The following is a 14,151-nucleotide window of genomic DNA, read 5'->3' as shown; positions in this document are numbered from 1 at the left end:
ACAATTTATAACATACTTTATTAGCCTGGGTATTGAAAATGTAAAATTTTTATTGTTGTTGGTTAAAGGTTCTAAAAGTTATCTTCAGAGAAAAGTTGGGAAGTTTAAGAAACTGCTCTTTATATGAAACTTCTGCAAGACACTGAAAGATTATAATAAGAATATTTCTCGCAATACCATATAGCAAAAGGCTATATTCTTGTTGCAATATATTATAAACTAAACACTCCCATTTATATAATCTTCTAGAAAATGTGTTATTAAAAAGTAACATTTTTCTTATTATCAAGTTTATCTTCTTCTTCCTCTTGTTGGCCAGGAACTCGACTCATAATCTGAGGGTAGTGGGTTCAAATCCCAATCACGCCTAACACGCTCGCCCTTTCAGCTGTGGGGGCATTATAATGCGATAGTCAATCCCACTATTTGTTGGTAAAAGAGTTGACAGTGGGTGGTGATGGCTAGCTCAGAGATGCCAACTATTTCAAATGACTGAGCATAATGATTGTAGACAGAGCCCTTTCACAGCTTTAGTCCTTTTAGATTTGCCAGAAACAAGACAATCTGGTGAATGAGGCCTCTTTGTTTCCTATCTTGTGAACAATCGCATTGGTGTTTCTATGCCACTTAAAAAACAAGAAATGCCCATTGACGCGAACGCTGATTGGCTGGCAAGTACTAATGACGCAACTGTGGATTCCCCCACGTACCGCAGTATGGAGAAGCACTGCACTCAAACTGTTGGTAGATGTCGGAGATACAAATATTTTTTAATATTTCAAGCACAAACATGATTATCACAAGTAGCCATTTGGACTATGACTTTTATTTATTATCAAAATTTATTTGTATTTTACTAGAAATTTTCTTTTCACTCCTTTCAAGCCCTTTAAAAGCAACTTATTTTAGAAGTGAAAAAAAAGTTTAGAATCTGAATAAACAATATTCAGACAAAGTCTAATGTGATGTAAACACTAAAGTTGTTTTTCTTTACCATAAGAGAAATTGTATGTACTAGCAGAAACCCACAAAACATTTACAGTCAATTTGCTATCTTTATTACAAAAGTACTTCTTTAACTATGAAATTTTTAGAATAATACAAACCAATTGTGACTGCAGACACCAAAATGGGCAAGTTCACTTTTACACCATACTTTATAAAACCTGAATTAATATTAGCCCTAAGTCTGATAAAGAGATAAATTCACACTGTAATCTGTGTACATTTTTTACTTTAGTGCAGTTAGGGCTAAACTTTACTGACAATTATCAATAAATAAACTTATAATGTTATTCTATGACATAATGTGAATCCTTTTTTAAATCTTTAAGCTTTTAGTGTTGTTGTACAAAATGGTTAGTGAAATACAGTTACATTCACCTTTTGTTGTTATTTCTTCTTTCATCGAGCAGTTGTGGTCACTTGTTCATTTAGCTTTGCAGTTCTCTGCTACAGGGTGGTTGGTTGTTGTCAAGTGCATAATGCATCTGCACAGTTTTTCACGTGTAAATTTCTAACTGTGCATGCTTATAATGCATACTGACAAGCAGAATTATGATATGATTATAATTTTGTATTCATTATTTATTTTGTGTATGTGTATTTATATTTACTGAATTTATAATATACACAATAATAAAATAAGTATTTGTCAATTTTTAGTAAGCCTTAAATATTCATGTTTTCTAACCTCCAATGACAATGACTGATATTATCAGCAACCCATATTATTTTATTTCTTGGGTATAGCAGTTATTTTTTAAACATCTAATTTAGCAAAGTATACCTGATATATTAAGTAATTTAGATCAACACATTTTAAAAAACAATTTTCTGAAACACAAATTTATGTATAAAATCAGGGGCTAGTTTAAGTTAATAACTTTTTGGCAATGTGGTTCTGAAACTAAAATCAACTTGTACAGGAGATAAAAAAAGAAATAAACTACTATCATAAATGGAATACAAAATATAAAACTGACTAATGAGCCAAATATTTAATACAACTATTAACTAAGTAAATAATGTGGTGTTTTTTTTCATTTCTTGTATAAACATTAAACCATTTGATAAATGTCTGATCTCTCAGTCATAAACTGGTTCATCAATAAGCCAGAGGATTTTTAACATTAAAAATGGATTCAATACCTAGAGTGGACATAACACAAATATATTATTGGGTAACATTGAGCTCAACAATAAACAAACAAATCTAAAAATTATAGTCAATAATGTTTGTAAAGTGGACATACCTGGATTAAACAAAACAATTGCTCGTAAGCAACCTAACTCAGTCTTGTCCATTTTCATCTCCCGCATCTTGGCTACCAATTCAGTAAGTACTCTGTCAAAGATTGCTCCCATTCCTGCACTATGAGCACTATTTCTTTGTACTACAAGCCCTGTTGCCAAGACAATGCCATCTTTAACAGAAATAGACCGATGGGAGAATGCTGCAATCAGAAGTTCATTCCAACCTGTACAAATATTAAGGTGATTAAACAAATTTATTTACACAAAGAATTCCAGTATGTCCATTAAAAACACAGCAAATAAGAAAAAGTGACTGTATTTTACACACACCAGCTTTAGGTGCAAGAATTTTAAATCACTTCAATAAAACTTAATATCAGGAAATTTTTAAAAGAAGTTAATTTGTTTTTATTCACCTACCTACTTAAAATTATTAATAAAATCCATATGAAACCCAGAAGCTTTCAAACACATTTTTTACATGGTTTCATTTAGTATAGGGTCCCTAATATCATAATATACATTACATAAGGAAAAAGAAGTTATTATAAAAAATTACTTTCAATAATTATGTTATTTGCATACGTAAACTTTGCTGTGCTAATTTGTACATAAGAACACTCCATACCAAACCTAAACATCTGCCTTTTATTTCTGTTGTTTCCAATGATCTGTTTATTTTTTTGATAACTAACCATCTTGGTTTTCTTTTCTTAAATATTGGTGATTTGGGGTTAATCAAGAAATAAAATGGGTGAAAGAAAAAGAATTGGATGTATATTATGTACTTATACTTTTGAAAGCAATAATTATTTTGATTCATGTAATGCTATCCTATGAAATAGCATGATACATCAATAATCATTGCACCAAAAACTACACTTGCCTCACTTTAACTAGTCCAAATATGAATGGTTACTTGGGGTTTATCATATAAGATGTTTATTAGTGTACCTCAATACATTTCAAGTGTTAGGTCTGTAACCTGGTTCTTGAATCTCATCTTTGCTGTGTTTATTTTAAAATAAAAACTTTTATTACTTCTCTTGTGACCACTTCTACCAGTCTTCAGTTATACAGATCATAAAGTCATATACATGTTTAATAACTGCTAAAATCACTTCTGTTTACTCACTAAACTGCATAAAAAAAATAAACTTCATGATTTAAATGGTTTTTTTAAGGAGACCCAAAACTTGAATACTTTTAAATAGTTCATCAAGATTCTTCTTCAGTTGAGTAGAGAAGGAGAACTGTAACTACTTGAAAGCTCTTGAGTTTTGGGTCTCTTTTATAAACCATTGCAACTTTTGGGTCCAATCTTGTGTGCCGACTGCTTAACCAGAATTTATTATTTCAGTTACTGATAATGTCAAAATGAAATATCTATGTGTGTGTGTGTGTGTTTTGTATTTTCTAAGTTACCCTTTAAATCACATATTTTGAGTATTTTGCATATGAATAAATTCAAAACATGCTATTGGTAACACTTACCTGCCTTAAGTAAGACCATCTGATCTTCTATAGGTAATTCAGTAAAATGAGGAATATGCTTTGCCCACTCCACCAGCTGATGTAACTGACGATCTGCTGCTTTACAGATGTTGGCTATAGGCTCCTTCTGTGAAATGTATATTACAATAAGTAGCAGCTTTCTGAATTTCTTAAAAATGTACTCTAACATTAAGACGATCAAACTACAAAAATCGCAAGTGAACACCTCTATAAAACAGCATAAAAGGCTATGTTGATTTGCTTCATGATGTTTCTGTGCATCACCTGAATCAATCTTACCACATGACAATATATGGATAAAGTTTATTAATGATTAAAATGTTTAAAACATTAAAGGAAAATTATTATTTGCTGAAAATGTTTAGACTTGCATCAAAAAATGGTTAAGAATAATTTGAGATTTGTTAGAAAATTTAAGTACAATTACAATAGTATTAAAAACGTACTTGAGGCTCATTAAAACAACCTTTAAAATAATAAAAAAGCTAACCTATACCTGTAATTCACACAATCATTATATTTACATACAGTACATGAACTTCATTTTAAATAAACAAAACATGAAGGAGTGAAAACTGAGTGTGACAATCACATCTCATTTTTACTGTATTATTTTAATTAAAACAGTTAAGATGTAACTCACATTTATATCTATTTCTTCATTCTTAGGTTCTACACAAAGTTCTGCCTCCAAGATATGTTCTATGGGCATGTCGTGTGGAGAGTTACAAGTACTTTCCACTTCATTTTCATTTTTTTCTTTTGTCCTGTGTCGTTCCTCTTGGACAGCTATAAGAAAATTAAAGCTTCATCTTGGAAAATAGGTAAATTTCATACAAAATAAATTGCTTTAAAAACATTTTCAGGAAAGCTTAAATCTTTAAACATGCCCAAACAAGGGTGTGACAACATTGCATGAATGTTTATATTGAAATTTATTATCTTTATTTTTCAAAGTTCATGTAATTACATGTAAAACACTGATGGTTCAGTAAGAAGAACCTCAGATCTTTAAGTTCAAGAGTGTATAGCAGGTTTTAATAAGTGATAAGAAATGTCATTAAAAATACAACAGTCTTTGTTTTACATAAAACAGCAATATTCCTTGGACAAAACAAATCTAACATTTTCTTTTCAGGTCTTTTCTGACCTTTAAAACCTTGATTAAAATAAGGTTGATCTGAATTCATGAAGGAAACACATATATAGTTTCAAGTTGGTTAAATGTATTTGAAAATTCCAATACATATATATCACTGTATGCTGTTGAAATAGAGGTACTACACTTGTGAATTATCTTGCAGTTTTGTAAAATAATTAAACAAAAGTCTTTACGTTTTAACCAACAGAAAACCTTGTGCAGTTGGAATTTGTGTACATGGTAAAAACAGAAAATAAGATACATCACTTCTTTCTTGTTAATATATACCTTAACATTAAGATACTTAAGGCATTGTATTTTAATACTGACTTGCAAAAACAGTATAAAAGAATGAGTAAATAATAACGGTTCACTACCTGAACAACAAAATAACTCAATACTTGAAAGAAATTATGTGAAATGATATATTTGCAGTACTAGGCTTAATATGAAGGTATAACAAAATTTTTCATAAAGTCAGTCACATCAAAATAGAATTAAAGTTCATTAAATCATCTTTCTCTGATTAATGGCTTTGTTGTTTTTTCTCATCTTTCCTATGTTCACTAAATTTTGATATGAATTTCTGTTTACTTACTTTTTGGCTTTATGTATTGACAACTCCACTAAATGATGTCACTAGTTTTGGGGGGGCATTTCATTTAGAAATATAGCTTGGAGATTTTAATAGAAGAAAATGTTACACATGCATCAAAACCAGAAGTATATCCAAGATAAAAACTTGAAAACATTAGTATATATTATTGACATAAAAACGAATTCAGATATAGACTGATAACTGCTTTCCAGAATTAAATATACATCTCACAAGTACACTTCCTGTTATTCACATTACATATAAATTAATGAAGGTTTATCATAACATACTGTAATCAAGAAAGGCTAATAATGACATTGCTCAAATTATCTGAAATCAATTTACTATTTAATCTCTGTCTTTTTTTTTTCCTTTTTACTGGATTGGCAAATGAATGATAAATAAATATTTTAGCAAGTAAAGAACTTGAAAACATTCAGTTGTAACTGAAAGGTATGTAACAAAACATTTTACAACTGTTAAATAGCAACCATCATCAATTGATGCTACTATCTACAACATTCCCACTGTATAAGGGTTAAGAACTGGTTTAATAATCCTTTTGTTGTTACACATTCAGATCACTGAAGAGACATCATCTTCAGTAATAACAAATCTGGATAAATTACCTAGTAACCAGCAAGGGTTTAATGTTTAAAAGTTAATTATCACTTGTATGCAGGAGTGGTCTTAGTCAATCTGGAGCCAAGGGAAATATTCCATAAATGAGGCTGCATAATAATAAGAAAACTCAAAAATATATTAAAAGGCATAGCAATGGGGTTCCTTGCATGTATGGAGGAACTTTGCAATTGTGCAATTTGGCCAATAGGTAAGATCACCTATGCCTTTAGGACACTAAATATGGAACAATTGTACAGTAACAGTTACTTGCTTTTTGTTTAAAAATCTAAGTAATTGAAGTCCAAGAAATTAAAATATTACTTTTTTTTTTCCTTTTATAATTTCTGCATATATTTATAATTTTTCAATATGATAATTCTCAAAAGTACAGTTAGAGTGATTTTAGTGATAACTGTCATATTATTATTCACAAGAAATATTTACTCCAATTAACACAAATTCTTAATAAGCTTTGCATAAACTTTGTGGCACTGCTACAAGTGTTAGCACAGTGTGTAACTCTCATACACATTTCTCTACATTTTCTCATAAGTACTGAGACAACACACCTATAGTTAATAATAGATCCATTCCCACAGAATTTGCATTTGAATCCCATGGTGTACTGCAGTCTAAGAAACTTAGGGTCCTTCAATAGAGCACTGATGGTGTTCAAGTGTTTAAAACCAATGGACACTTGAAATATCTGCCCATAAGGCAAAAATTAAATTGCTCAATATAAACTTTAATGTATAATAAAACTGGCATTATATTTGCTTTTAAAAATTTAGAATATAACACTAACATGCATATACGTATATAATATATACATCACATACAAATTGTACATCTCATACACAAGCAATGTTACATCCGTAACTGGAAAGTCAATGGTAGCATCGTTATGTAAACCAATAAATCTCATTAACTCTAATGCATTTCAAGTCAATAAATCTGAAATTATGTATAACCTTGGAGTTCAAACCAATAGTACTGGGGCTTATTTCTACTGATTTGAATTTGGTTAACTAGTAACAGTTAAGGAAACAATGAATGCTGTAACATAATATGGCATTATCTGTATTAATGATATTTACAAAACATATCACACTTCCATCACTAAGATAATGCACTGTGTTATTATTCATAATATGAAATTATTAATGATGAAAAATTCTGGGGAATTGCCACACTTATTTCATTTGAAACTGCTCTGTATATGAAAAATGGAAGTCTGTCCACCAAATGATTGAGGTTGTAATTAATGAAAAAGGGTGGCCCAGTCCCTATTAATGTGGATACCATTTGGCAAAATAGGGTAACTCATACTTAATATGTGCTGTAATTTTTGTCATAAAATGTACGTGTATATATTGGTATGTACACGTACTGTAATAATAGACATTCGTAAACATATGATCTGAAACATGCTGCATTCATGCATGAACAACATAACCTGTCAGATGGTTAAATATGTGAAACATATTAGACTGGAAAGGTTATATACTTCCACTGACTTACCTTCGCGTTTCATGCCCATAATTAAACATTTCTGATAACGGCAATATTGACAACGATTTCTCTGACGTTTGTCGATAATACAATTTCTTTCTTCTCGACAGGCATATGTCAAGTCTTTACGAACTGTTCGCTTGAAAAAGCCCTTGCAGCCTTCACAGCTACAACATAAAAAAGAAAGAAACATTATATTTTCATATTTAGTTGTATCCATTTAAAATGATTTTTATATCAAGCTTACCCAGTAAGACCCTGCAGTTTCTGATGGTTTGTATGTTATAGACATCAACTCCAGAAGAAAATAAAAACTGTATCTGAAACTTTATCCTGTTATTAAGTAACAGCATAGAATCTTACTAACTTATTACCAAGACTTATTTGTCACTATATAATAAACAGGAAGTAATAAACCTGAGTAAAAGGGATTTATTAGTTTCACAAATTGACAGAAAAACTAAATCTGATAGAAAAGTTTCCAAGTTTTCCAAATATAATAAACATGAGTGAAAGAAAAAAAATGTCAGTTTTGCAAGGTGCAGAGCAATATTAAACCTGATGGGAAGAGGCTTGTCAGTTTCACCATATACACAGCAATATTAAACCTGACGGGAAGAGGCTTGTCAGTTTCACCATATACACAGCAATATTAAACCTGACGGGAAGAGGCTTGTCAGTTTCACCATATACACAGCAATATTAAACCTGACGGGAAGAGGCTTGTCAGTTTCACCATATACACAGCAATATTAAACCTGACGGGAAGAGGCTTGTCAGTTTCACCATATACACAGCAATATTAAACCTGACGGAAGAGGCTTGTCAGTTTCACCATATACACAGCAATATTAAACCTGATGGGAAGAGGCTTGTCAGTTTCACCATATACACAGCAATATTAAACCTGACGGAGGAGGCTCATCAGTTTCACCATATATACAGCAATATTAAACCTGACGGGAGGAGGCTTGTCAGTTTCACCATATACACAGCAATATTAAAACCTGACAGAAAGAAGTTTGTCATTTTTAACAAATAAATAAAAACACAAAACTTCAGTAAAAAGGGCCTTTCATTTTCATCTACTAGAAGAAAATACTAAATCTTGGGTAAAGATACTTTATAGTTTTACTAATAAAAACAAAATGTTAAGCTTACTGACTGAAGCTTGTTAGTTCTTCTTCTAGAGGGTAAACATAAAAAAAACAAAGAATCCTTACATTTTCCAATTAGAGGAAAATACTTGAAGTAAAAGAAGCTTGCCAATTTCATCAAAGAATGAGTGAAATAAGTCAAGTCATTGAATTATGCCCAGTAAAGAATAAAATATGACTGTCAGTTTTTGTTATTAATTTTTGGCACTAATTGGAAAAAAATATTCTAAGAAGTTTAAAACAAAATTTTTAAGCAAAATCTTTATCCACTACCTATTGCCTTTCAAAAACATATTTTTTAAAACCTATAAAATTTATGTATGAGGAGCAAGTTGCTTTTCTCTTACTGCACAATCTATCTGTCATGCTCAGTTGTGTAATTTTTTATGTTTCATTTTAATTTCTTTTAGGGGTTAATCTGATTTTTTCTTCTTTTGTGATAAAACTTGTTCCTTGTAAAAATAGAAATACTATTTGTCAGTGGTGTAAAGATGAATAATTCATCTTGAAAACCATAAAAATTATCCTCTATATTTTTCCACCATGTCAAAACAAAATGAATCCAGCTTCTCCAAGAAGAGATAATAATAGATCTGAATGTAAAATTGCTTGATATTTTCTACAAATCCAGGAGAATTCTAAATCTCTGTGAAAGAAGACTGACTTTTGTAATGAAACATAGAAATAAAATATATGAATGAAAGAAGTTTGTCCATTTTCTCTAATACAAAAGAATACCAAGTTTCTGAAAAAAACCTTGTCAGTTTTTCAAAGTAGAAAATAATATCAAGCCCCAGTGGAAATAGAATCTTCATTTCACCAATCCATGTTAAAAAGAACTTCTGAGGTTGGCAGTGTACACAAAAATTTAAATCTGAGTAAATGAAACTCATTAATTTCATCTATACTACTGGGCATAATACTTAAGTAATAATATATAATACTGTTATTCCTAGCCCCAGATCATTGGTGGATGACTTTAAAGGCATATGATTATTCACATGATCTAAAGTACAAATCATTCAGCCCATGAGTATGTTTATGCTTCTGTGTTTCAATGTTTTCATACTTTTCCAGTTAAATATTTAATTTTATAAATGGAACTGGAAACAAAATCAGTGGGGAATAAATGTTGTTGTCAATGAGAAAAAAACAAAAAAAGAAAACTTATTTTAATAGTATGTTTATTTGCAATTATACTTTTCAAATTAAAAAAAAACTTGAAAAATATTCTTAACTTTTTGCCTTTATAGCATACAACCAACCTGTTACCTCTTCCATATGTCTCAATCACTTTCAAGAAGCAAGATGCAAACATGCTATTTATGAACAATATAAACAACAAAGCACAGATTGCCCTCATGTAGCTTTGTGTGAAATTCAAAAACATAAAAAGCATAAACATAACCAAAAAACCTACATATCATTACTGCCATTTATGCTACACTAAAAAAAAAAAAAAGATATTAATTAAAAATTGGTTAAAACTAGGAGCAAAAATCTACCAGTACTGAGTACCAGAACGTATTTTTAAAGTGTTACTAGTTCTGGGACTTATTTCAACTGCTTTTCTTGCATAAATATTCATTCCATTGTTTTTTCAGAAAGCACTGATTTGTTAATACTCAAATTATCATTTTTATGTTTACATGTAGACTTTTTTCTTTTTTAAAAATAGGCCCACTTCACCCAGCTGAGTACCTCTTTTTTTTTTTTTTTTTTTCCTTGAGAATCTTAAGCATTTCCTCATGGGTATTTCCGGTTGTATGCCATTACAGATTATTTATATGAATTAAATTTTTTCCTTACCTTGTACCCTGCACTGATTACTTACTGTTTCACTTCATTAGAAATAAAAAAAAATTCTTTATAATTTCTGCTGATAAGCAGTGTTGAATTCAGGGAGTATATAGGGAGGGAATACCCCTGTGCAAACTAATCCTCCCTGAAGTACAGTATTTTCCATTTTGTTGAATTTGAAATCTACCCATTCCTACCCCCCACCCCACTGATGATAAGAAACTTCCTTACTGCTAAAATTGTTGGTATACTATTACTTCAGTCACTTATTTATATTTATTATTAGTAATAACATGAAAAGATCTTTCATAATTGCAATGGGTTATCTGTTGAGTAGATATAAATTTAGCACAGAATTCAAACAATAGTGTATAACAGTGTAACAGACACAATAATATTGGTAGTGTATTAGCACAGTTTTGAAAAGTTGATTATGCACTTGCACTATTGATGCTGTATCCCTATAATAATACTATGCTTGAACACTTGAACTATGCAGATAAACATCTAAAACACATGCAGAAAAGTGTTATCTTTTAATTCTAGTTACTGGAATTGAAGAATATCTGCTCTAAAACTGATTAGAATGTTTGTAACTACAATTAGAACTGGGCCATTAGTGAATTTTTATAATTGATTAATCTCTCGGCTCATTAATTGAGTATGTTTAACTAATTTGTTATTCTCACATGAGACGTGAACAATTGAAATAATCAAGAACAGTAAAAAACAGAAACTAATTTTAATCACTTGAATATTTTCACGAGTTGTGACACAAACAGATTATGCTGAACATCCTTGAATGAATTGAAAATAATAGCAGGAAATGATAAAGGCAATATTTCCATCACATAGGTGGTTGGAATAATTGAAACTAGTAATAATGTGAAACACTAATTTTAATTACTTGTTATTGAATCTCATAGTTAGTGAATTAAATGATTTAGTTGCCCAGCAACCAGATGCCACACCTATGTAGAGAAGGCTAGAAAAAGACAGTATAAGGTTGGTGTGTGTTCCAGATGCCAAAAGGTGGTTTACTTACAGAAGTGTACAGAATAACTTGTATACAATGGTGCTTGATTTTGTAGCAAAAAAACAGGGTTACACTGAAAAAGAGAAAACTTTAAACTATAAATTACCCCATTCTCACAGAAGAGAATGAGATACATGGCAAAAGTTGAAGAACAAAGTGGAAAATCATAGCATCAAATTGCATACATATTTCTACGTCATGTGGAATGGTACAATTAATGCCACATATTACAGTGACCATATCCCACAGTTCTTTGTACTGCATTATGCTAGTGAAACTGGCACTAATTTCAGTCTAATTAATGATAATGCTAGCTTCATTATGTTATACTGCTTGACATTTTCTTAAAAAACAAAAAAAAGGTGATTTATAAAATAGAATGACTTGTATGTACATCAGGCTTTAATCCAATTCAGCATGAAGGAACACTCTGGAGATATCCTTGGATCTCATAAAGTTGACTCCTGACTAAAAAGGTCATAGGAACAGCATTTTCAGAGGAGTGATTGAGAATACCTTAAGATCTTATCAACATTTTCATTTTGAACATGCAACATCAGTGCTAAGCAGTCCCTACTATTTTTGATGACCTCCACATTGAAGCAAAATGTCATAAACTTTAAAAGGTAAAAGCCATCTTTACCAAATTGACATGAATCAGTCTAAACAATTGATCATTTACAATTTAGATCATATGATGGATCAACAAATGCTCATTTTGAAAAAAAAAAAAAAAAAAGAGAGAGAGAGAGCTGATGAATGTGTTGGAACTATAGAGTATGGTGTAGAGTATATTAAATCAGGGGTTCACATTTACTGGTTCTTGAACCGGTGCCAGTCCAAAGTGAGACAGTCTAAAAATGTTCTAAGATATAACTATTAAAATATTTTTTTACAGTCTAAAAAACTAATCTAAAAATTTAATATCATGCAAATAGGTCTATGAAGTTTTGGATCAGAACTAGCTGCTCTCAGTTGTAACTACTGTACTTATTATCTTTATCATCATAAAGCCTATAAAATATCAGGCAAAAAGTGCTTGAAGCTGATATATTTTATAGGCTTTATGATAATAAAGATATTGAAGACTGGTTTGTTTTTTATGAAATTTGCATGACCTCAGTGTCTACAGTGCTGCATAACCCCAGTAAGATTACTTGTTGCCTGTATAAAGGAAAAGACACAGCATGGATATTGAACAGTTCAGCATGTCAGTTATAAATTATTATTGTTGTGCAACATATACTACTGAGATAATGTGAAATATAGAAAAATTAACATTACTGTAAATTAGGATAGTAATTGGCTTACTAAGATTAGAACTTCACAGTTGTTAGTAAGCAGAACTTGATCTTTAAAGTGCATTAAAAGTCAGGGATTTATTAGATAAACTTTTAAGGTTTAAACTTAATTACAATGTTTAAATAAGTACAGTAGTTACAACTGAGAGCAGCTAGTTCTGATCCAAAACTTCATAGACCTATTTGCATGATATTAAATTTTGAGACTAGTTTTTGTTAGTCTGTAAAAAAAATATTTTAATAGTTATATCTTAGAACATTTTTAGACTGTCTCACTTTGGACTGGCACCAGTTCAAGAACCAGTAAATGTGAACCCCTGATTTAATATACTCTACACTGTCCTCTACAGTTCCAACACATTCATCAGTTCTCTCTCTCTCTCTCTCTTTTTCTTTCAAAATGAGCAATATTAGGCCAAAAGTGCTTGAAGCTGATATATTTTTAATGCATAAAAGGAGGCAAACTTGGCCAATTATGCTTCTCTTTATTATGTACCTGTATACTCCATAATGTTTTCCTGATGCTCGATCTCCACAGATGGAACAAAGATGCTTGGACCCACTAAGAGGATGGTTTGGTGGATAACTGTTATGTTGCTGCTGAGAAACCTAAGCATAAAAACAAATGTTTATGACTCATATTGGAGGTTATCTCTTTTGCTAAGATTGAATAATTTAAAATCTAGAGTATAATAATTAAACATTAAGTATAAAAAAATGTGTTCTATCATACTGAAAGAGATAATATTATTTATTGTCTCCTCTTTATTTTAATTATCAATAATTTACACTCCCTATTTAATATTTATCACCTGTTGCACCCTTCTTTATTTGATATTACATGATATTATAATTTTTTTCTTTCCTCCTAATTTCTCTCTCTAATATTCTGCTATTTGTTTTTACATGATCATACAGGTGTGTTCTCTGGTTTTCAGGCTTTGGAGTATGAACATTAAACCCCTACAACAACACTTACTGTTTGAGAAACAAAATTACTGGCAAGGATTCCAGGAAAGCTTTGTTGTGAGATGCTACTTGTAACACCAGAATTCATCTCTGCTGTGGTCACTGTAGGAGTTGCTGATGACCCTGTACCATTGGTAAGTGGTGTAGAGCTGGTCAGCCCACCTGAAATCAGTGGAGAAAGTAAAACTAAGAAACAAAGTTTTCACATGTTACTTTGTCCCTTATTAAAATCTGAATAATTC

The 14,151-nt window shown here is 30.7% G+C and overlaps 1 protein-coding gene and 1 long non-coding RNA gene across 6 annotated transcripts in view; one reads left to right on the top strand and one right to left on the bottom strand.

Annotated features, from left to right (window-relative positions):
- LOC143252235 (retinoic acid receptor RXR-alpha-B-like) overlaps positions 1-14,151 on the bottom strand; it is a 94,312-nt gene that overhangs the window by 5,956 nt on the left and 74,205 nt on the right. For 2 of the 4 annotated variants that reach the window (XM_076504067.1, XM_076504066.1), the window contains exons 2-7: positions 13,920-14,071; positions 13,437-13,549; positions 7,656-7,813; positions 4,415-4,560; positions 3,751-3,877; positions 2,256-2,480 (exon numbers count right to left, since the gene is read on the bottom strand). In XM_076504067.1, coding sequence (XP_076360182.1) covers positions 2,256-2,480; positions 3,751-3,877; positions 4,415-4,560; positions 7,656-7,813; positions 13,437-13,549; positions 13,920-14,071 — 921 coding nt within the window. Of the gene's footprint in view, positions 1-1,383; positions 1,543-2,255; positions 2,481-3,750; positions 3,878-4,414; positions 4,561-7,655; positions 7,814-13,436; positions 13,550-13,919; positions 14,072-14,151 lie in introns of those variants that run through there. The other 2 variants (XM_076504071.1, XM_076504070.1) reach the window with 2 other exon arrangements.
- The window catches only part of LOC143252236 (uncharacterized), a 27,403-nt gene extending 13,252 nt beyond the window's left edge, over positions 1-14,151 (top strand). For both annotated transcript variants that reach the window (XR_013028896.1, XR_013028895.1), the window contains 2 exons: positions 4,441-4,595; positions 13,879-14,151. This is a non-coding gene — a long non-coding RNA (uncharacterized LOC143252236). The remainder of the gene's footprint in view (positions 1-4,440; positions 4,596-13,878) is intronic.

Source organism: Tachypleus tridentatus, chromosome 6, assembly GCF_004210375.1.
Source record: "Tachypleus tridentatus isolate NWPU-2018 chromosome 6, ASM421037v1, whole genome shotgun sequence".
NCBI lineage: Eukaryota > Metazoa > Arthropoda > Merostomata > Xiphosura > Limulidae > Tachypleus > Tachypleus tridentatus.
Note: the sequence above shows the minus strand (reverse complement) of the source record. Positions and strands in the feature narration are given on the sequence as shown.